At 41.8% G+C, this 22,740-nt stretch overlaps 1 protein-coding gene across 1 annotated transcript; it reads right to left on the bottom strand.

The window, feature by feature from the left end:
* Positions 1 to 7,834: 7,834 nt before the first annotated feature.
* LOC106483794 (cytochrome P450 2J6-like) lies at positions 7,835 to 21,465 on the bottom strand. The gene is made up of 9 exons (XM_067301442.1): positions 21,295 to 21,465; positions 19,777 to 19,939; positions 18,482 to 18,631; positions 16,934 to 17,094; positions 14,373 to 14,549; positions 12,354 to 12,495; positions 10,483 to 10,670; positions 9,152 to 9,293; positions 7,835 to 8,013 (listed from the first exon to the last, which is right to left on the bottom strand). Exons 1-9 carry the CDS (start codon positions 21,463 to 21,465, stop codon positions 7,835 to 7,837), a joined length of 1,473 nt encoding a protein of 490 aa, XP_067157543.1.
* Between the last annotated feature and the right edge of the window lie 1,275 nt (positions 21,466 to 22,740).

Genomic DNA, 22,740 nt, shown 5'->3' with positions numbered 1-22,740 from the left:
ACCCTCATGAGAGGCCAAAAGCTGACCTTCTAGGAGCAAAAAGCTTGGCAGACTGGAAAGAAGTTGGACAGCAGATCTGCCAAGGCCATGTCTTGGGCCTGAAAAATTAGTATCATTGTTGCTGGTGACAGCAGAGATGCCTCACCAGGGCCTGAAGAAAAACATCTCTTTCACAAGAGAAGGGAGAACACTGAACACAGGCCCAGCTCTGGAGGGAGCTGAGGTAGCAGCTTTTGCAATGGACGTTGGGAATTGCCTTTGCCTCAGACAGCTGAACAGGCAGCAAGCAAAGGGAGTTTTCACCAGCATTTAGTATCAGTAACCAAGTACCAGTTCCTATAACGTCCTTACAGACAAGTACCTGTAACTCTGTCCTTCCCCTGGGATGTGTCAAGACTAGAATAAGAGGTCTGTCAGCTTTGGTGTTTAGCTACAGTAGGGCATGTGATTAGAAACACCAGTCTATATCTCGTATCACCACACTTAACCAGCCCAGCTAGGCTCCTTACAGGCTCTCCTGACCAGGTGCCAAACTTCAGCGAAGTGGCACTGGCTTTCTACCAGTCATGGCCACTTCTCTCTTTTCACCTGGTGTCTCCTTGTTTTCTTTCTTTCTTCTCTTACTGTGAGCACTGTTTTTTACTCACCTCCCATCTCCCTTTAATTCTTGTCCACCTTCTCACAAATCACACTGCTCTCTCCCTCCAGCACATCCTTCTGTGCTCTCAGGCTCAGCCCCTGAACCCCATCATCTCTCCCCAGGTGTAGGAAACCATTTTGCTTTTAGGCAGCAGTACTTTCAGTCCCAGGTAAACAAATGCCACTTCTGTCTCAGACTCTTCCCACTCAGAGCTTTTCAGCTCAGTCACTGCCAGTCCAGCCCAAGCTCACCATCAGCTTTCACTAGCAGCAAGAATACTTTGCTCTTTAGCTGTTCTGGCTTGGCAGCAAAGCCACAACCCTTGCCTCTGCTTAGGCATTGCCTTTCTGCAAGCTGTCAGAAGAGATTGTGTTACAAGGACCACACAAAGCCACGGAGCCTGGCTGTTGTTGTTTCACCCGCTGTTCGCATTCAAATTGGTCAGTGCTATGTAACACACACCCTTGCCCAGGCTGTGGTGAAAAGCCTGTTTGAGAAGCAGCTCCCCACATCTCCCTTCTCTGGCCAAACATAGCAGCACCAGAAATTGAGCAATAAATTTTAGCTCCATTATAGTCCTGCTGGGCAGTGGAAACAGATTATTAGATGCAATCAGAAAGTTAAGGCTCCCCTCTTGAAAGGAGAAAGAAAGATAGATTAAAAATTGGTAGTTTGTTAATAATTATACTGATAACTGAGTTACATGAACCCTACCTCTTACAAAGTTCACTCAGCTCGAATGCATTGGTGGGCATGGGAAGCAATCACATCCTGGCATGCTGTCTTGTAATTAGTCTGCAGTCACTCGGGGACTTTGTCTTCCACCAAGCCAAGCATGTCAGTGCTGCTTCTGGGTACTGGCTTTCTTAAATGAAGCTGTACTCCAAATCCTGGCTGAGTGTTTGCTGCCCTGAACAAGCTCTCTATAGCTGACTAGCAGCTTGTGCTTTGCCGCTGCGTTACACCCTCAGAACTCCTACAGAATCATGAACTGTTCCTTTATAAATCATGACTGTGAATGGAGACAGAATGGAAAACACAAAAAAGTGTTGGATTTGTAAGATTTGATCTCAGAGAAGGCACCTTCAGTATGAAGTACATTGACCTCCTGTGCTGAGTTCCCTGAAAAGCAAACAGGCACCATTGTGTAATTCACCTCAACAAATGAGAACAAATTCTAACAGCAATTTCAATCTAGGGAGACAGCTCAAAGGGCTAAGACATAAGGATGAAATGCAACTTACCTATGCACATTGAAAAAGGTTAAAGAGCTAGCAATTTTTTTCTTAGATACAATTTTTTGCCTAGAAATCTAATCTAACAAAATGAGCTGCTGCTTCAAATCATAGTACCGATATCTCCAACCATTTGATTTACACACAAACCTGCCTTGTCCTTAATGCTTTGAGTTAAGATGGCAAATCTGTTCATCAGACCCCAAAGCTGCCATCTGTTGTCCTCCACTCATTATGTGGTAGGGCTTATCTGATCTGCCTGGTCTGTATCAGTAGCTGTAACAGGCACGCAGCGGTAAACCCAGTATTCCTCGTACAGTCCTACCTTCAGAAGGCTGACCCTGCTTTATTCTGCAGTATGTTTCTGCATATTTAGCCCTAGATCTCTCTTTCTGTCTGTCCCACTGAATATTTGAGTTCAGGATGATTTTTCCAGACATTAACTGTATTTTTCCACATTGAAACTCAGCTATTTTAATGCTTCATCTATCTCCAAATCTTCACAAATCATTTCTTTCATGTTACTCAAGTATGTTGTTCATTTTTTAAGAGTCATCTGCAAACATTATTAATGTGGTATTTCACAATGGTAACAATAATGGAAATACTGAAGATATAAAAGTAGAGGTGGGCAGGTAATGACATTTACAGCCTAAGAATTGTATGGAAGGGAGGAAGAGGGATTTCCCCACTTTGGGTTACCCACAATTCCCTGTTCGAGGCTGTTCTGGCAGCATGGGCTTGAATCCAGATCTCGCATCTGATGATACATGCTCCTTAACAATGCATTAAAGGAAATGTTTGCAACTCCAATTCAATTAGCATATTATCACTTTTTTGGACAAAAAATTACATTCTAGTACTGAACAAAATCTGATTTGCTGTTCACAATGCATTTTTCTCAGCTGAAGATGTCTGGCAAATGAATAAATTAAACTTTGAAAAGAGCCAGCGGCAAGATTTTTAATCAAAGCCTAATGAATAACATTAAGTGCATTTTGGCTTATGCTCCAGGATTACAAGTTGCTTAAATGAGCATCATTTCTAGTCTCCCCAGTTATGTCTCAGCAGGCACTTGGTCAGAGAACTGTCTGAAAGTAAGAACAAGTTTTTCAAATAGAAAATATAAGATCATAACAATATATGTTCAAACTGAAGTAAGACATATTTAAGCAAAGTTGTTTTAATTCTGAAAAAGAGGCATAAAATATAAGCACAGCCATACTGTGTCAGACGAAAGATTTAGCTACTCTGATGTTCTTGTTTCTGACAGTATGTGATAGCAGACACCTTTGGAAGGGATTTAAGAAAAGAAAAAAACAGACGCACTGTATTGGTATTAAATAACCCAAAAGGGATTTTCCTGCTGAAAATTTGTCCAAGTGCTTTTTGAATAGATGTAAACATTTAGTACAACATCCTGTGGCGAGGAGTTGCATAGCTTACCAACAAGGCATGTACAGTACCATCCCTTCTTGTTCTTTTGAGCAATCTCCTTATTCGTTGCATTTGACACTTGCCAGCCTGTCTGCTGGAGAGACAGTGAACATTTCCTTTTTACCTGCCCTGTCTGCTCAGAATTTTGTGGACCTTTTCTGAACTACAAAATAGTTTCTCCAAGTGTGCTACACTGGTTCAAGGCACAATATGATTTCAAATTTTAATCCCATGAATTTTGGCTTCCCCCACAACACACACTTGATTGATTCAATGTTTCATACCCTGGAGCATCTGGAGGGACAGTTTAGCCTGAGCCATTGATACAAAGCATTTTCCCAAACAACTTGTCTGACCAGTAGGGAAAACATCAAATCTTGCTTTAAATTAGGCATTGATGCAAAAATCTACCAAACTTTTGCACAAGGCTCTTTTTTCTCTGCTTTCTTATTTTCCTTTTGCCAGGATAAAATAATTTGTCTGAAGTTTGGCAAACAACCTTCCTGTTCATGACACTACCTGGGAGAGCTCTACCATGAAACAGAAAGAAAAACACCAGAAAAAAAAAATTAACAAGGATCTTAGTATCAGAAAACTTGGTAATATCTTCCTCAAGTGTAACCTCAGCAGAGCTGGGCACCGTGTAACGTTAGGCACCTCTCTCCCCTCATTTCCATCAAATTTAAATACTTCAGGCTTTCTTCATTCATAGACTCCTGCTGTGATGGAAAAATTACATTAAACAAAAAAACAACCTCTGCACTTCTGTGACACGAACTGACTATTCCATGAAGGAACTGCAATGCTGTAGCATTGTAATGTAATGTAATAACACCCAGTTACAAGTCTTTCCCTGAAATAAACAGCTGCAACCCATTTTCAAACCTTTCTAAACTATACTATTAAGGGTGACAATTCCACCACAACTCAGACTTGAGGCTGCGGTTTATACTGGAAATGAAAAATTAGATGGAGTGGAGGGTTAGTCACTTCACTTGAAAGAAATGTTACATCACTGCAGTCGTCAGCACCAGGGCGTGTACCTTTTAATCTGGCAGCTCTTTGATGGCGTAATACAGACATATGCCTGGGGGCTGTTACCAGTGAGCAGCAAAGTGATGACAAGGTGACGATCAGAAAAGAAAGCAGCACTGGGGTTGGGGGGTGACAGGGAGGGCTGCGGGCAGCAGACTAGGGAAGCCAGTTGAGCCAACCATGTTTCCTTTGAGTTGGCTTTGGGCTTTTTTTGATAACAAGCACAACAAAGCATGAAGCTCTAATGGTGATTGTACACTCAGCTGGAAACACACAGACAAGAAAACTGTAGCCAAGATCCCAGGAGTGCAGGCCTGGGGCAGCATGACAAAAAAGAGGGAGAGTGTATTTAGGAGCATCTCTGCACACACTGAGAGGGTTTGCTGTCCCTCTGGTTCTTCCTTAGAAGACTTAAACCATCTCCAAGACTGCTGGGAGATATGGCTCAGTGCACTTGGGACCATGGAGTCCCTCCTGGGAGCCAGTGACCACACTGGAGGATAGTAGCAGGACCAGGGATGCCAGGAAGTAACACTGATGGCTGAAGATCCTCAGCGCAACATAGCAACTCCTTACATGATCCCACCTCTCTCTGCTCTCCTACCTCACCAGCACCTGGGCTGGAATCACTTCAGCTCCTTCTCTATGACCTGCACATCTCTCAGATGCCAGAGGTCAGCCAGTCCAGCAGCTGGAGGTCTGTAAGCCTGGACAAGTGCCAGGAGGGTATTCACTGGGAGAGGAAACAGAGTTGTTCTACATCCCAGAGGCACTCCCAGCAGGCTCAGGAAAATTTACCACCTTCCCAGGGGAGTGGAAGGAGAAGGAATAGAGTAGATTTTATCAGGTTTCCTGAGTTATTGTTTCCTTTCCATCATCTGCTCTTTGTTCAAATCTTTGTGGAAATCCATGGGTGTAAACTACTGCCCCAGGTTTCCAGACCACACCACCAGTCCAGAAAAAGGAGTCTGGCTACTTGGCCCATGTGGGCTAATCCACACAGGAGGCTACACATGCCACACTGGCTTCTCAGCTCAAGCCTGCCAACACTGTTCTGCAAGACTGTCTGGAGACTCAGTCAGCTCCCTACCTCCAAAAGGGAGGGCTAGAGAGCTCCTGCCCATCAACTCAGCTTTTAGTAGACTCTCTTCAAAATCAAATGTGCTTCTTTATACTGCCTGGCAGCAGTCTGGTGGACAGGGTCCCTGGGGGCTGAAATAGGCACTAAGTTATCACTTCTTTCCACCTTGTGTCACTCTCACTTCCTACCTAGTCATGGGGAAGTTGGTCTATCAACAGACACCAAGTATGGCAACAATCTCAATGGATGCAATGGTCCCGTCCTTGAGCATGAGCAGCTTCATGTCTTCTCACTCAGCTTCTTCTGGGAGTGGCAGGATGACAACAGGACTGGGTAAAGGGAGCAAGAGACATTACCTCCAGCAGACTTAGTAGAGAAGAGCAGATATGAGAGGGTGGGGTGGAGGAGGAGCACAAATAAAGCCAGAGGGGAAAGTTGATCAGAAGTATGTAGGCCCTGGAATAGTATTTGACATGTTGTGTGGACTCAACAAGCTAGATTATTAGACAATTATTGCTACTGTGAAACTCCTGTTGTCTTGATTTCTCTTCCAGCCCAGCAAGCCTGCAGACACTTGGTTGTGCTGGAACAGACGCTGCCAGAGCTCCAGGGCATGCCATAATCTGGTCCAACTCAGCCTGACTTTCAGCAATTCTCATTTCTTTTTAATAACATTCTTCTCTATTTCAAATTTAGGAAGTTCAGATCTACCACAATGACTTAATTACAAATAGTTTATAGCCCAATATAGAAGCACTTCTTATGATTAAATATGTGTGAGGATAAATTTACAGCAGTGCTTACAGACAGCTTTACTTGATTCCAACATTTGAGTCCTTTCCCAAAGTGATTTGGACTCAAGGATACTACAGCGCTTTGCTTCAACAAAGCTACAGCTGTACTTGGCTGTCACATCCAGCTGTACGGTTAGACTGTCTCTGTCTTGAGTTCAGTCAGTGCCAGTGAGCAGCTACATTAAAAAATAGATATTTTAGAATTCCTGCATTGAGTAATCATTTATGTCTTTTCTCCCACTGGGTCACCTCCAGTACATCCTTCATAGTTACTGTGTTCTTCTCTTCATGATCTGGAGCCTCAAAGTAGAAATAAATCAGTTCTTCCAAGCTCCCTCCTGAAAACTCACTGATCATAGTTTTCATCTCAGCACTTTCACCGTTTCCTCTACTGATGCTCATGCAAAAAGGAGTAAGAGGAGACAGCAGCTTGATATGATAAAAGGAAGGGACCAATGGAGACCAGAGGGGCACAGGAGACACAAAGGGAAGGTGAATATTGAAACAGGGTTTATATGGATAAAGAGTGGATGAGAGTAGGAATTGAAACTGGGCAGGGAGGGATTGAAAAGAGATTGAATGGAGGGCAGGAAGCATGGTATGGGTTGCGGTAAGGGAAGGAAAGGGCCCAGAGAGCCTGAGGAACATCTGAGCCTCTAGACACTGCCTTCCAAAGTTTCTACATTCCTCTGCTGCAATCAGTTAGCAGCAAAACCCATTGAAAAAGTGAACATCTCATCCCACATTTATGCCTCATCCAAGCAAGAGATAATGGGCTGCCTACTGCTACCAGTTACAGTATTAATTCCACAAGTGCAAGATCTGATTACAGATCTAAAGGTCTCAACTTCTTAATGACCCCAACTAAAAGTCAACATGATTCTACATCACAGAAAGCTCATTTTTATAAAAATAAAAAAATCTGACAACACATTATAACATTGATCAGGCTGCTATGTCATGCACTCACATGCTAGTAAATATCAAATTTAAGTTTCTTTCTTCAACTTTAAATTGACACTCCTCATCTTATATGTGGGAGTTGTTTACATCAAACTCAGATATTAATAAACCCAGGTTCTAATGCATTTCCTTTATTTATTTTGTTTTTAATTATTATTTCCAATCTGTCAATTAAAGTGTCTAAGTTCAGGCAAGTAAAACTAAAGTAGGACCTTGAAGGTGCATTTTCCAGAGTCAAATGACTTGACGTCATCAAACCACTCACAGAAATGACACCTACTCGGCTCTTGCAAGGTCCTCTATCGAATTTTACCAAGGTTTTCTCAGGAGTGAGCATCTTGACAATCCTGCTCAGCAAGGACAAGGAGGCACAGCACACTATCTTCACAGCTGGAAACCACAGCAGCTTGCTGCAGGTGCTCTCCAAGAGGAGAAAAATGGCCAAGATCCCTGCAAAAATCTGGGATCTTCATAAGGACCAGACCAAAAGTACTGGTGGTCTGGATCTCAGCTTAAAATCCACTTTCTGAATAGTCCTGGAATAGATTAATGTCAATATCCAATCTAGTAAAAGAAGATTTATGCATTTGAGAGGAAATTCACTGAGGCAAAGACAGCTGTCTCATTCTGGTCTGTAATGTGTTGCAGCCTAGCGCGGAATGGCACAAACCCTGTATGGGTGGGGCTGCAACGTACCCCCCAAAATGGGCTCTGTGTTGATCTTTGTCACTCCCTCAGGGAGCTGGAAGGTGAATGCCCGCAGCAGGTTGGCAAAGAAAATGAAGAGCTCAGTCCTTGCTAGATGCTCCCCCAAACACACACGGTGCCCTGCAGAAAGAAGAGGTGAAGAACAGTGAGCATCCAGGAATATTCTAATTTCATAATCACTTTGTTCATTCTTGACATAATGAGAGGGGGGTTTTGCTCAGTGTGAGGACCATGAAAGCCACAGAACTAAAACTTCCTGAATTCTGTCAGAAAGATTCCATCCAACGTCATAGGTTAAGAGACACCAAGTGAAAATCTCAGTGGAAATCCCTGAGGTCCAACCATCATTTCTTTCTTGACCTAGCGGAAGATTATTTTCCTCCTGTAGGAGATGTTGAGCTTCAGGCTCAGACTTGAAGAATCTGCTAGCTGTTTGCAAATACTTTTCCAGTGAGTTAAAGTCAATGAATCAAAATTACTTAACATTGGTATTTGCAACTGAACAAAGGCTTCTTCACTTTACAGGCAAAGCAAGAGGCCTACTGGTAATTTCCAAGTGTTCCTCACTGGAACCAATGTCATGAACAGCACAAAACCAACATAAACTAGAGGAAACAGATGAACAATGCATTCACATCACCAGATTAGCAGACCAATAAATGGAAAACAGAAGCCAGCTATGCCATTTGCACTAAGAAACGACTCCTGGATGGGCACCCAAGTTACTAGCCTGCTGTATCAGTGTAGAGTCTAAAACAACAACAGTGGATGAGGAACTTTGCTGCTAAGTGTGACCTCTAACTGCGCTTTGCTATCTTATTTCCCTTCTTTTGCAACTGAGTTTTCAGTTCTGTAGTCAAGAGCTTAATCCTTTGTTTACCAGGATGCTTTCTTTTTTATTTCAGCTTGTTCCTTTAAGAGGGATTGCTAGCAGCTCTAACAAACACAAAGCATATTGCTTCTCAGGGGGAAAAAAGAAACCATATGAAGAATGCTACAGACAAAACCTCTGGATTACTGCAAACTATAACAGCCTAGAAGGTTCAGGAGCTGGGATGGGATTCCCACCACAGTGTACTAACAACAGTTTGGGGTCAGACACCACAGAAACATACGCCTTGGCAGATACAAGCCAGCACTGTTCTTTAAAAGATCTAGCAGTGGAGATAAAGGTGTTATCTGAGGAAATACCACACTCTCACATTTCTGTATTCTTCATCTAATCCACTGGGACAGTTTGAATTGTCAGTGCATTTACCTGCTGAGAACGGTAAGAAAGCTTCTCGGTTTATGAAGTTTCCATCTTTATCAAGGAAGTGGCCAGGGTTGAACTGTCGAGGTGTCTCCCACTGCTCAGGGTCGTACAGGACAGATGCTATATTTGGCATGATGATGGTGCCCTGCAAGGAAGAAACTGTTGACTCAGTTCTGCCTGCTATTCTCTCACCCATTAGTTTCTGCCTGGTGGATAAGACTGCTGCTTGTTGCTATTTCTTTGTAATGTGCAAAGATCATATGGTTAGAAGTCCATTTTTCTAGACAGGAAATGGAAGTCTGTGAACATTTTCTTATCTGGAAATTATAGTTCTCAACTCTGCAGCCATGTCAATGGGTGTTAATGGTACAACTGCAATGTGACCACTTCTGCTACTAGTTTTAATAGCACCCCTGGTAGGATTCTTTTGTTGATATTCAGGTGCCAGCCTTGGAAACCCTTTTTCAGGCTTAAGAGAGAGAGATGAATGCAGGAATCCCCGCAGTACTTATCACTTCATTGACAACAACCTCTGAGCCCTTTTATCATTAGTCCTTCAGGCTTTGTCCATACTGGTAAAGAGCAGGTTGTTCCCGGCAGACCGGCTTCTGTGCCTTAGTTACCTGGCTGTCAGATCCAGACAGAATAAAGTGTGAAGCCTTCACCACAGAAGTGAGCTGGTGGGGCCAGTTCCAGATGCCAGGAATGGTGATCGCCTCTCCCATCTCTCTTGCAATAAAAGCAACCAATGCTTTTATCTCGCTAATGTTTTACAGCGAGAAATGGCATTCAGCATTGCTTACGTCACTCTACAAAATGCCTTACTGGCTTTGAACACTTGTCTCAGACAATATTTGGGGACAACTCCCTCACAGCTACAGCTGACAGTCTCTCAGCTGACACAAAATCAGGCAGGTGCCTGTGCCTTCCTCAGCCCATGGAGTCACTATAAGAGGACTCATGCTCTTACAAGCTTTCCTCCATCCTAGTGGCAGTGCTGAGTGTGACAGGGACTTCTTAACTAGTGCTTTGGCAAACCAGTGTCTCCTCTCAGTCCACCCCCAGCTAAGCAGAACTGGTCTCTGCTGTTGTGCCATTGATCTGCAGGGCAGGAACTTGAGGCTCTGATGTCAGGGAGAGGGGTTTCATCACCTGTTTGAGCATCAACACACTAAGCGAGAGACCTATTTCATTCATGGTAACTCTTCCCTGCTCACAGTGTTCCTGGGCGATATGGAGAATGGTTTATATATGGAAAATAAGTTATAAAACTGGAATAGAAGCTGAACGTCTCTCTGCTAAAGAAAGAGCAGAGGTTGAAAATGTTTCTGTACCTTTTTGAGGGGGAAGCCCAGCAACGTTGTGTTCCTCACACACACTCTGGGCACGCCAACAAAGACAATGTTGCTGAAGCGCTGAATCTCATGAACCACAGCGTTTGTATAAGGCAGTTTTCTCCGATCCTCGTAGCAAATTAACTGGGAAGGACCTAGAACAGCATCTAGCTCCTTCTGCACTTTCTCTATGGAGAAATATGCACCATTTCAGATAGGAAAATACATCAAATATTTTAACTGGTCTCTTTTCTTGGAGCAATAGGAAAATCTAATATCTCAACATAGTACATAAAGTCTACAACCTATGATTTAATATGATTTTATATGATTTAATGCCTGAGTTTAATATATGAAAATAAAAGTAAATTTAAAAAAACACCTCAGTGTAGCACAGATTCACAAGCAAGGACTACAGTGTTTTTATCCCAATTCTGACATTTATCTCACTGTATGCTTGGTCAGTGTAGAGTGAGTCACTTAGCCCCAGATTTTGAAGGTATTTAGGGATTGCTTAGCTTAGTCTATCTCAAAATCAAAATCTCATTTTCAGAATTGAGGTAAGTGCCTCCCAGTACAAGGGAGGAGTTGAGCAGAGTCAGTCCAAGTTATGACAACATTGAACAAACAACACCTGAATCAGCTTAAAAACTTGGATGAGAATATGTGTTCAGTGACACAGCCTTTTCAGAGGCTTCAGCCATTATGGGAATGCAGGCATCTCCTTCTCTTTCAGCACTTGAGCACAACAGAAGGGCCAGCAGCCCCAGGATGAGTCCTCCTTAAGCCTTGGCCATATCCTTTCTCTTCCTGACACAGCTGTGGATGGGGGAAGCTCAGCCTGGATCTACAGAGGCATTCACCAGAATTTGTGTTAATTAGCTGAGCAATCTCTTTTGCAATATTAACTAAGACAGGGACAGTCCTTGTGTACTGCCAGCAGTTCTTGCCTGAAAGTGACTTCTCTTCATATCAGGCAGCCATAGTTCTCCCATTAAACTTATTTTCCTATTTCTACAGTCTCCCTGTTCCTCGCAGATGTTTCACATTCACCTTTGTTTTCTCCTAAGGTTTGTTTGCTGCTCTGTGAGCAAACTGCAACAAACATTGCTCGCTATTTAAATATTAGGTGTTAACACCCCCAGCTGGTTACGCGGCTGGTCACACACACACCACGTGTTCTGAAACCCTGAGGCCACACCAGATCAGCTTGTACTCCATGGGTGCCTGTTGCCTGGACTTGTGTGTGAGGCACTCAGCAAAGACAGGAAAGAGTCACTGAGTTTCTGAATTTGCACTGGCCACATTACCTTTAGTGTATCTCCCTACCTTTTTCCTGACAGGAAGGATACAGGAAGAGACAGTTGTCTCTACCCAGACCACATGACTTCCTTAGGGCATTCTGCAGCCCTTTATAAGCTGCCAAGGTTTGCCCAGCAGCTGTAAGGGAGAGGGTGAGCTGTAAAGAGTGGGAAGAGAGGGTAGGTCAAATGTGTGGCAAACACAGCAAGGTTGTGTTAGCACCGCTCATACCTGAACAATATCTGGGGCAGACAGGACTCTTGTTAGAGCTCTGATCTCTGTTACTGCTTCCTTCAGTCAGCCTGCAAACACCCCACACAGAGCACCTTACTGAAATGTCACTGCAAAGAGCAAACTTTTGTCTCCCCCCTTCATGTGCCACCAGATCTGATCAGGTCAGAGGCTGGGACTCTGGCTTTCTCTGTGCTAAGTTCAGCATGCTGTTTTCAGTGCTTTGAGAGAGTGAGAGCCAAGCTCAACTGGTGGCTTTTGTGCCTGCAACTCATTATATTTAGCCATCATTAACATTTGTAGTAGCCACAGTATTTCACAGCAAGCCTCCCTCTCACCTTGGATGTCTGGATGCACCACCATATAGAGCAGCCCCCAGTACAAGGTCGTGCTTGAGGTCTCTGATCCAGAGAGGAAAAGGTCATTTATAACACACACCAAATTGTCTTCATCATACTTGGGTCGGGGCCCATCTTTAGACTGTAGATGATGATAAAAAGTTGAAGTTAAAGCATAAAAGTTAGGACATCTTCTACAAGTGTGAGAGTTATTACTTCATTATTTCCATAGCTGTCATGCACAAAAAGAATATTCAAAATTACAGTTATTGATGAGTACTAAGAGCTTAATAGTTTCCCAAATGGACATGGCTTGCTCTTATTCGTGAAGTGGAATTATTTGTTCTTCATAAAAAACAGGCTGTTTTAGGCCTGTTGACTTAATCAGGAAAACTTTAAAACATACTGGAAGTTTTACAAATAGCCTAGAATGTAGTTCTAAACGTGCGCCCCACAAATATATCACTCATTTGGTCTTGTAAGTTAATTGGTCTCTCCAGTAACCTATTAAACAGTGCTAGTAAATACCAAAGAACCCCCCATCTGAATAAAAGGAACTCAACAGAACATCTTGAGAGTAATTTCCTCTCTCAGTTTAGAATGATGTGAACTGGTGGGAGGGGGATATCCAAAAATTTTCTTCTTATAATAAGGGAATATAATATAAAAACAATTAGAGAAATACATTAGGGAAAAACATTTTTAAATGCACAGATTGCAATAACCTGCACCACTGAGACCAGAAAAAGCTGCATCATTGTCTCTAAAACGTTTATTTTAGTAAATCGTATAATATTGATTCAGACCTAATGAACAAGAAAACTCCAGATCCCATTAGCCAACATTGTGAGAACATGGTGGCCTGACTGGCTGGAAGCTGATGAGCAAAGGTAGTAGCTACATGGGCTTCATCAACAGTAAGAAAGAGGTGTTTTCTTCAGCTCCTAAAGGTATTCCAAAATGACTGAGTTTGAAGCAGAAACTCTGGTGCCCTTAACAGAGTCTCTCTGACTCATTAATCCCTCCTGCTATGGAAAAGAATTACTTGGGCAGGGAAGAACAACAGTGTATTATGGCATTGAGTGTTTCTGAGCAATTGTTTCCAGATCCTCCAATTTAAATATAAGTGACAGGCCAACTGCACCCCAAACTATGGGGAAATTAGAGGTAACAGAAGGGATAACAGGCTTGGGACCCCCAAATACATCCCATTTAGGACCTACTGATAGCAGCACCTATCCGCTGAGGAAGTGGACAAATAATATGCGATGCCTAAAGTACTGATTCCAAGATTGCTCAAATGATTGAGTAGGCTGGAAATGCTGAGGTGCAGCTGTTGAAAGAGACTGGGCTGGAGCTGGAAGGACTGCTCTCTCTTAGATGCCACAGAAATGATTCCAAGGGATTGTAGAATGGCCTGGGAATCTTTTAAAGAGTGGAGGATCTCCTCAGACTTGGACCTAATGAGAGAGCTTCCTGTAAAGGGCAGATCCTCTTCGAAAGGTTTCCCTCTCTCCCTGGGGAGACCAGCATTCTGCCTCAACACAGCTGTGTGGCACAAGAACAGCCAGTGTTAGGATGCACACAGAAAATCACTCAAAGAGGCATGCCAGCTATTTCAGGGCAATTATTTGTGCATGTGTATTTAATCCTGTTGTAAACATGAGGCACCTTGGTCTAGAAGATGAGGTGGTCTACCAAAGTTTTGCAACCTGCAGGCGGAAACAGTCTCATATTTACTACAGGAATGAAGTACACACATAGATATTTGTGGAAAGCAGATGCTGGCCCATAAATTCACACCCTAATGTACTTTATGGTAACTCATTCATGTAACCAGATCATAAAACTGGATGCCTTTCAGGGAGACATGAGTTAGTAAGCTCCAAGTTACTGTATTCACATTAAGAAGCCTATGAAATGTAAGAAACTATAATATAAGGGTTCTGATTGGATTATTTAATGGTCTATTTAGATTTATGCCCCATGAATGTGTTTGTTCTGCCTGATCATACTTACTTTCTCCATTTCAGCCAGGTAAAAGTCAATGAAATCTTGCGGTTCGTCTGGTATCCCTCTCTCCTTATGCCTTCTGATCTCCCTCCTTGCAAAAGAACTCAGGACATCATAGCAAGACAATGCCTTTTTATGAGGACCAGGGAGATGGTGCATCAGCCAGGGAATGATTTCATACAGCTGTGGGAGTGACATACAAGAGGTAGTGTGAATTATCTGTCAGTAACAAAAATGCTTTAGAAACACCAAAAGGCTGAACTGTCCTGTCTGGAAATATTGATAGTGGGATAAACAAACTATCATTACTTTGAGTTCATTTTTGCCCTCATGTGGGAAAACACTACTTGTAATTTTGGCACACTCCTGAATCTGGGGGCCCAAGCAGTACTGCCAACACTCTGCTCATGCCAGGAAGTTTACTTGACTAATGCGGATCACTGGCAGATCCTGTTTCTGGGGCCCAAGCAGTACTGCCAACACTCTGCTCATGCCAGGAAGTTTACTTGACTAAGGCGGATCACTAGCAGACCCTGTTTCTGTACAGGTTGGAGCCCCTGACTCCCACACAGAATCAAAATATAGAAGCCTTCTCTCTGGATACTGTGTGGCTACTAAAATTAACAAGTCTGCAGCCTCAAGTACCTGGGGGTATTTGTGGAGTTCACAGAAGGAACTGTGTGACTGGGTATCACTCTAAGAGAGAATTTCATTTTCTTCCTCATCCTTGTGACTGTTTGTGTGACCAATAACTATTCTGATGGTTAGAAATATTACATCTTCAGTCTGCTCAGAGTCTATTTATACACACTCTTGTCAATTCAAAGTTGGATAGTTCTCTCTTTGCAGCATCTGCCATCCCACCCTGCGAAGCAAACAGCATTTCTCTCTCCTCTTTGCCTTTATTCTGTCAGACCGAAGGAGCAAAGTTCTTTATTTTTGTTATGTGATAGTTTGCTCATCATCCCACTAACCCTTCTCTGCACTTGCTTCACTCCAGACTCACAACATAAAGTGTCCAAGACCCTAGAAAAGGTCCCACAAAGCATTACACAACAGAACCTACTTTAACTCGTCTGTGGATCTAAAGGGAAAATAGTGCTGGAAACACTCTAGGATCATGTTTGTCTTTTCATCCTGTGATCTGCTAGTTTACCTGGGTCTCTTTCCTCTTAACCCTTGCATTGGAATGTCCTAAGCTCATAGCAGAAGCTCATCTCATTAATTCCTAATAGAATTCATAATTTAATTTTGTACTATTACAATTTGTTCCATTCTTATAACTCTAGTCCACAAGGTTGATGAGCTCTTGCAGCAGGATATCCTGACCCTCCTCTGTATTAATAAGGTCTTCTGACTTTGATCATCAGCAAATTACACCTGTTTTTCAGCCAAGGTCTTCAACAAGAATAATGAGTAGCTACAGTCAGAAAACCACTGGACCATTCCCAGAGGAACTCCACTGATAACTTCTTTCACTCATTTTACCCCTTTATATCTCTCTCAGAATTCCTTACCCTCTTTTTAAACCTTAGCACTAACCTGTGTTCTCCAATTAAGTATTTACTTCATATTTGTTACCTTATCAAATTTTCACTGAAGTCCTGGTAGACTACATAGACTACACTTTTTTTTTTTTCCTAAAAAATTCCAAGTGAAGAAGATCATATCTAGTAAACCAATATTGCATTTTATGTCATTTTTCATTTGCCTCCGTATTTTCAACTTTTCTTTCCTTTAACATCTTTTCTGAGGCCTTGTATACTACTGAGGGAGGACTAATGGCCTGGAGTTGTGGGCTTTCCCTTCTGCCCATTAAACATGTGTGGCACCTTCACTCTGGGCAAGTTGTATAGTGCTACCCTCATATGACAGATTTGTTGAAAAGCTTTACATCAACAATTTTGACTTGTAAAATTCTGAGAGTATGATTACCAACTCAAAATGAAGATTTGTCATTCTATCCCCAAACCCCATTGCTGAGTTTGTCCTTCTTTGGGAGTCTAAACACCAAAATCTAACTAACGGGGAAAACTTAGACACTTCAAGTGCAAAGCTGGCCTTTATGGTATGTTATGGGAGGCAGCTACCAAAAAATCTTTGACAGAACTTGAATGTGAGACTGTCAGAGAACGTATGTATACATTATTTTTGTAATGTGTGAACTGTGAGTTTTTACAAAGTAATGGAAAGATTCATACTGAAATTTTTATTCTATGTGAGGAAGGAAATGAAAGAATCTGTCAGCATACAAATTGCAGAGTAATAAAAGGCACAACAGTGACTTAAATGCTACTGATTTTTGGAGGAGAGAAGTAAATGAAGTGGAAGGAGCAGCACTGTAAAGTTCAAATCTATTAGAAACTCCAATGCAAAAATAAGTTTAAAGGTTTCTGTTAACAGTCTCGGAAATGCTAAAAAGCTTACAGCCAAGCATCAACAGAGGGATGAAAACTTAACATTCTACTTGCATTTGTATTTACTTTGTATTTAGGGAAAACTTATTCTTGCATCTGCACTTTCATATTATACCTATATTGGAAAAAAATAGCGCATTATTTACTCACCTGATGAATGAAGCTGCCTGCAAATCTGAATAAATTCTCTGTGGCACTGATCAGTTCATGGAAGGTTTTGTCCTCATCAGAGAAGTGATATCCAAAAACCAGAGCACAAATTAGATTTGAAATAGAATGAAAAAGAGGGAAAGAAGGATCCACAGGTCTTCCTGCAAAGACAGTAGATAATATTCACTCTTAATGCTTTCTTCGGTTGTTCCTTACTCAGATAGGACAAGATACTATCAGAGATTATGTCAAATACAGTCTTTATCCAGCTGGGGTGTGAAAGGGGATGACATATGGCATTAATATTTTTTCATGAACATAAACAGTCTTAGACACTGTTAAACTGTTAGCTTATAGCCTTAAAACAACCTCATAGCCTTTCCTAGGAAATGACATTGCACAGCTGAGATCCATTGGAGGATATCATATCAAATCTGCTGTCCTCAAGTGTGTGGGAGAAGTCAGGCAATGTGCAAGGCAAGAAATATCACAGGAGGTAGATTAATTAAAGAGAAGAGAGTGACAGAATTGTTCAAAAATGTAAAAAACTTAGGAGGAAAGACTGAAGGACCTGGAGAAGGTTCAAGAGGCAGAATAGATAAGAACTGCAAAGTATAGGTAATAAAATGATTACAGTGTCATTTGTGAACAATAAATCATCAGATCTCTGTCTGATGATTTTTTAAAAGATATGAGACAGATGTCCATCAGAAATGATTTGGGTAGAAGTGATCCAGGCTTGGATTCAAGAATGAACCAGCTAACCCAGTGAAGTCCCCTCCCTTCCTGTTTTCTTTGATTTCTCTTGCCAGAAGTTACTTAGCCAGACAGACACTAAAATATCCTGCACCATTATGAGAGAATTCCTTAACTACACTCCCAAAATCTTAACAGATAAATTTGTAATTTTTTTTTTAATTCTGTACTTTGCTCAATGAATCAGCAAACAGTATACAATCACACAGTAACTCACTGGTGCTTAAGTGCTAGACTCTTTATATTTTCCCAGAGTCAGCTGAGATGAACCCAGGCTAAAGAAAGCCAACATCTACCTGGAAAAGGCTGTTTTCATAAGTCAAAGAAACTAAGAAAATAACCAAGTCACATCACTAGATCCCCTTTTATTTACAGACTGACATTAGGTCCAAGAATGTCAACAGTATTGTGGTCTAGGCTGGGTGGTACCCGATGTCATTGGAATTTAGAGAATTAGAGAATTGATTAAGCTCCACCATACTCTTAGTTACCTATTTTGGGCAGTCGGAGGGCTGCTTGGATATGCAATTCAGTGACATCCAATTGTACACAGAGAATATGATAGTTAAATGATAAACCCAAAGAGAAGGGATTTCAGAAGTTCCCAGCTTCATTAGGTTCAGAAACAGCTTTTTAGAAAGAAATTCGCACCTCTGAAACTGGTCTCTATCTGCACTTCCTTGGATACACCACTCTGGACCCGCCCTGATTCTAGAGAGGGGTATGTAAATTGGCATACTGAAGAGATGGATCCAGGCTTGAAAAGCATCTGATTTCTTAGCAGGGGCATACCTTTCAGGTTCACAAAGAACTCCACCAAGTGAGAGGCCTCCTCTTGCACGCAATACTCCAGACCTTTTTTCCCCATTCCTAGATTGTGGAGAGTCATTATACCAAAGCGTCTCTGTTGTTTCCAGGAGCGACCACTTGCCAGTATAATACCTGAGGATATTTCCTGGCATATTAATATTTGCCATAGACATGAACCATTCATTTAAAAATGTATTATATAATACATAGAGTAAATCAGGGAATGCACTGTGATACAAGTATCTTTAGGAGGAAAAATTATCAGTGACCAGAAACCATAGTGAAACATATCCAAACTATAACTAGATGACAAGTTTTTAATACTGACTGTAGTTAATCTTTGAAAAGAGCCATCTAATGATTTTCTGACTGCTCTATTTCCTGATGTCTTCAAAAAATAATTTAAGATGCCTTTTTAGAAGATCTGCTTTAGCCAAACCCAGGTATTTGAGCTCAATAAAGGAGTAAACAGGTGAATTTCTACAGGGTGATATACAAGGCCAGGGTATGTTTATGGGGATGGAGCTCAGCAAATGTGATGCTTGTAGGCAAAGGTGGTGAAGGTGAGGGTCAAGTGACGTCTGGATCCTGTTTCTTCTCTGGAAGAGAAACCATTCCACTGGTTGTTAAATTGCGCTAGTGGTTACCTGAAGAGCCCTGTACTGCTGCTGATGGTTTACCTGGCCTTAAACAACCTGTGTTTGCTTTGGCATAGCAAACACAAGGGAAGGAAGAGAAAGGCATACAAACTGTTAAAACACACTAAGGAGAAGTGGAGTTTAATGTGATGTCGCCAAACATTTAAGATTGGCTACAAACACAGCTATGAGACTTCTGGAGGAGGGTGTTAGAGGTCTCTTGCTCATGATGGAAGCTGTTTGGCAACCAGGTAGTATATATGGTTGCCAAGCATATAAGCATACTTTGCATTTATATAACAACATACATCACAATCATGTACAGCAGAACAGATTATTCTGTGAAGAGAGCGAGGTCTGAAGTGATGGCACATGGCTGAGTTCTGAGCTAAGAATCTCATACATCTCAAACACAGCAAAAAGGTGACCTAGAAACAACCTGATCTGGAGTGTTACCCAAGCATGGGAAAGCTCAGGACAAAAGTGATCATGACAAACAGTAAGCAATTCTCAAGAGCTGATGGGGGATTTTGGTGGAAGAGCATTCTGAATGGCAGGGTAGAGGTCTAACAAAGCTGATGCAGGAGTAGTTTGCCAAGTCAACATTCCTGTGCAATATTTATGGCAGGAAAATCTCACCTTTTCCTTTGGCCATTGCTCTGAAGAAAGGAGACACCATCCTCCCAGAAACATCTCCAGGGTGTGTGGTCAGGCCATCCTTCACTGCTTGAAATCCATTCAGTATGATCACCGGGGTCCACCCGAGCCACAAAGTATATATGTTGCCATGAGTTTTTGCCAGCTGTAGACAAAAAAGGTGCCAGAAAAGTACGGATGAAACCCCACACATCTCAAACGGAAGATGAGCCTTCTATTGACTGGCTAAATGGCCTACTCTGTGCTGAGATCATCATCCCTAGAGATGTAATTATAGCTGGCAGCAGGAAAAAAACCTGTTGTTTTCCTAAGATCTAGGCTTTCAGCAGCCAATTTTATTTACCCCGGGGAAGTGATTTTCCCTTTCAAAGCACAGACTGCTGCAACATTGCAGCAAAGGAAAGAAGACTTCAAATTTTAGGTTGCATCGCATCCAATGCCTACATCTGTACCTCGTTAATGCAACAGACGTGCTCTGCACCTCTCTGGGGCTCTGTCCCTCCAGCCAGCCCTTCCTTTGCAATAGGAAACCAACTGATTAAACCTGCTCCCTCCGGGAAAGGAGATGCAGCCAGGAATTAGTCAATAGCCCTGAAGTGCCAGTGGGCTGCAGCTGAGTGAAGCCAGTGAGGTTTCCTCATACTACTGAGGAAAACACTGACCACTGGAGATGCTAGAAATATGCAGTGCTCAAGCAGGGACAGATGTATGACAGAGGAAATTCACAGAAAAAGAGCTTCAAGCAAGAATTGGACTCTGCTCCCGCACACCCCAGATGATATAAAAGGGGTGGTAGAAGGTGTTTAAGGTGCCAGCAGAATTACATCCAATTGATCACACTAGTCACTTGCTTCTCCTTATAATGCTTTGGATACTGGCTTTATCCTTCATTTTATAGCATCACTGCCTGTCAATCTGCGTTGTGCTCACAACGATTTGTGCGTACTGTCTCAAGCTATAGATCTGAACTAGAGGTCATCTGCAAACCATTAGAATAATCACTGCCAGAGTACAGGAAAGGACTGAGGTGGCCCAAGGAGGAGCAACTCTAAAAACAAGTGGCAAACAAATAGTTTTGAGGATGAGTGGGGGTGAGGAGTTTATACCCTTTCAGTATGACAAACATACATACACATAAATGTTTTAATCATTTAGTAATCAAACTAGACAATGCCAGTGCCTCAGAAGTTAAAAAAGTAACATATATGATGTTATAAACAATGGGGAGCACCTCTTCGATTTGGTATTCATGTACTTTAATCACAAGTCAAAAACTCTGTCCCCAAGTTTATTTGATTCTTAAAGGGATCAAGCTTCTCATGAAGCTATCATATTCCACATAAGAAGGTGACCTGAATTTAGGAATCAAGTTGATCTTCATATGTCCATATCTTGTCTGTAACTTTCCTAAGCCTTAAAACTTTGCTTTGCTACTAATATATTAGTTTCATTTAAGCTGTCAGTAAAATTAACCAATTAGGAGTATCTGAAAAGAAATACCTCCATCAGAAGATCCCGATGAAACTGAAAGTTCAGGTGCACCAAGTTTCCAAGCAGTGGGAGAGGAGTTGGTCCAGGAGGCAATTGCTGACATGCCTTTCTCAATTTGAGAAACTGAACAATTAACAAAGAAATGACCAGGGCTACAAAAGCTTGGCTTATAGTCAGCATTTCAGAGCTGATTTACCAGCTTGTCTCTATCTAAAATAACGTACTAGAGCTTGGAAAAGTTGACCTACTTTCTTGTTCCACCAGCTCACTCTGCAGACTGATTTATGTAGAATCTCGGTTCCTTTCCCTCCCTCTGTCCCTCCCTCTTTATCACTGCCTTCCCTTGTCCTGCACTCCATACATTTCCCATACTGAAGTGCATCAAGCCGATCCCTAACCAAAGGCATACTTAGCTGGTTACAGCAAGCCACAGTATAAAAATGTGGAAGCACTTGTGCTCAAGCTAATTGTCCTGGAGCTTGTGTTAGGAAACTGCTGGTGAGTATAGGAAGATCTGGTGTGGAATGACATCAGGTGTGAGCCGTTGTTGACCACTGATAATGAATGAAACCTAGCTTCCTCTGCCTTGGGAATCTTAAAACCCTACACAGTTCATCTCAGACTCACTAAATTCAGATTATAAGTTACATGTAAGCAATAGGTTAGATTTTCCAGGCAATGGATTTAAGTGCAAACATTATACAGCTTATTTTAACATGTGGTTGTAAATTCAGATTTGCCTGCTGGTACACATAAATACTTGGTTCACGCAGGCAAAACAACAGTAGGTGGGGACTAGGCATCGAATTAGAAGAGGAAATTGTTACATGTAATTTCTGAAATACTGGCCTTAAGCGTCCAGTCAAATTTTTTCTTTAGTAAGACAGTAACAAAAACAATTTCATCAAGTGAGGATTAATGACAAGGAGATAACAGTTAAAAGCTCACATTAAATTAAATAATCGAAATCAGAATATAAAAGTATGCTATTATTTAAAATGTAAAATATAAAATTCTAATTGTCATTACTTTATATTTTTGGAGTATGTAACCTAATTAAGGGCTTTGTTTGCCTTGGTTTATTTCATACTTTTTGACCTGAATTTCAAAATCCTGGATATTATGACCAGCTGTCAGTAAGTTTACAGCACACATTGACTATCTGGTGTCTGATAATTGAGAGATTGACACCTCATATGAAATATAGAAGGCGGAAAGTACTTGGTGTCAATTATCAGGGAATCCTATCTTGCATTGCAAAGAGAAAGCAAAATTGAAGTGCAAGTCTGAACAAGATATTGCCCTACCCTCCAACACATACTTAAATGCAGTATTTTGCAAATGTGGCAGCATTAAGTAATGGGACTTGGTGATATCAATCCATCTCCTTCATTTGGCCAAACTTTGCAGCTATTATAGGTACATACAAGCCTGCATTATACAGTGAAGACAGTC

Source organism: Apteryx mantelli, chromosome 9 (genome assembly GCF_036417845.1).
Source record: "Apteryx mantelli isolate bAptMan1 chromosome 9, bAptMan1.hap1, whole genome shotgun sequence".
Classification (NCBI taxonomy): domain Eukaryota; kingdom Metazoa; phylum Chordata; class Aves; order Apterygiformes; family Apterygidae; genus Apteryx; species Apteryx mantelli.
The sequence above is the reverse complement of the archived record's forward strand: the minus strand, read 5'-3'. Positions and strand labels throughout refer to the sequence as shown.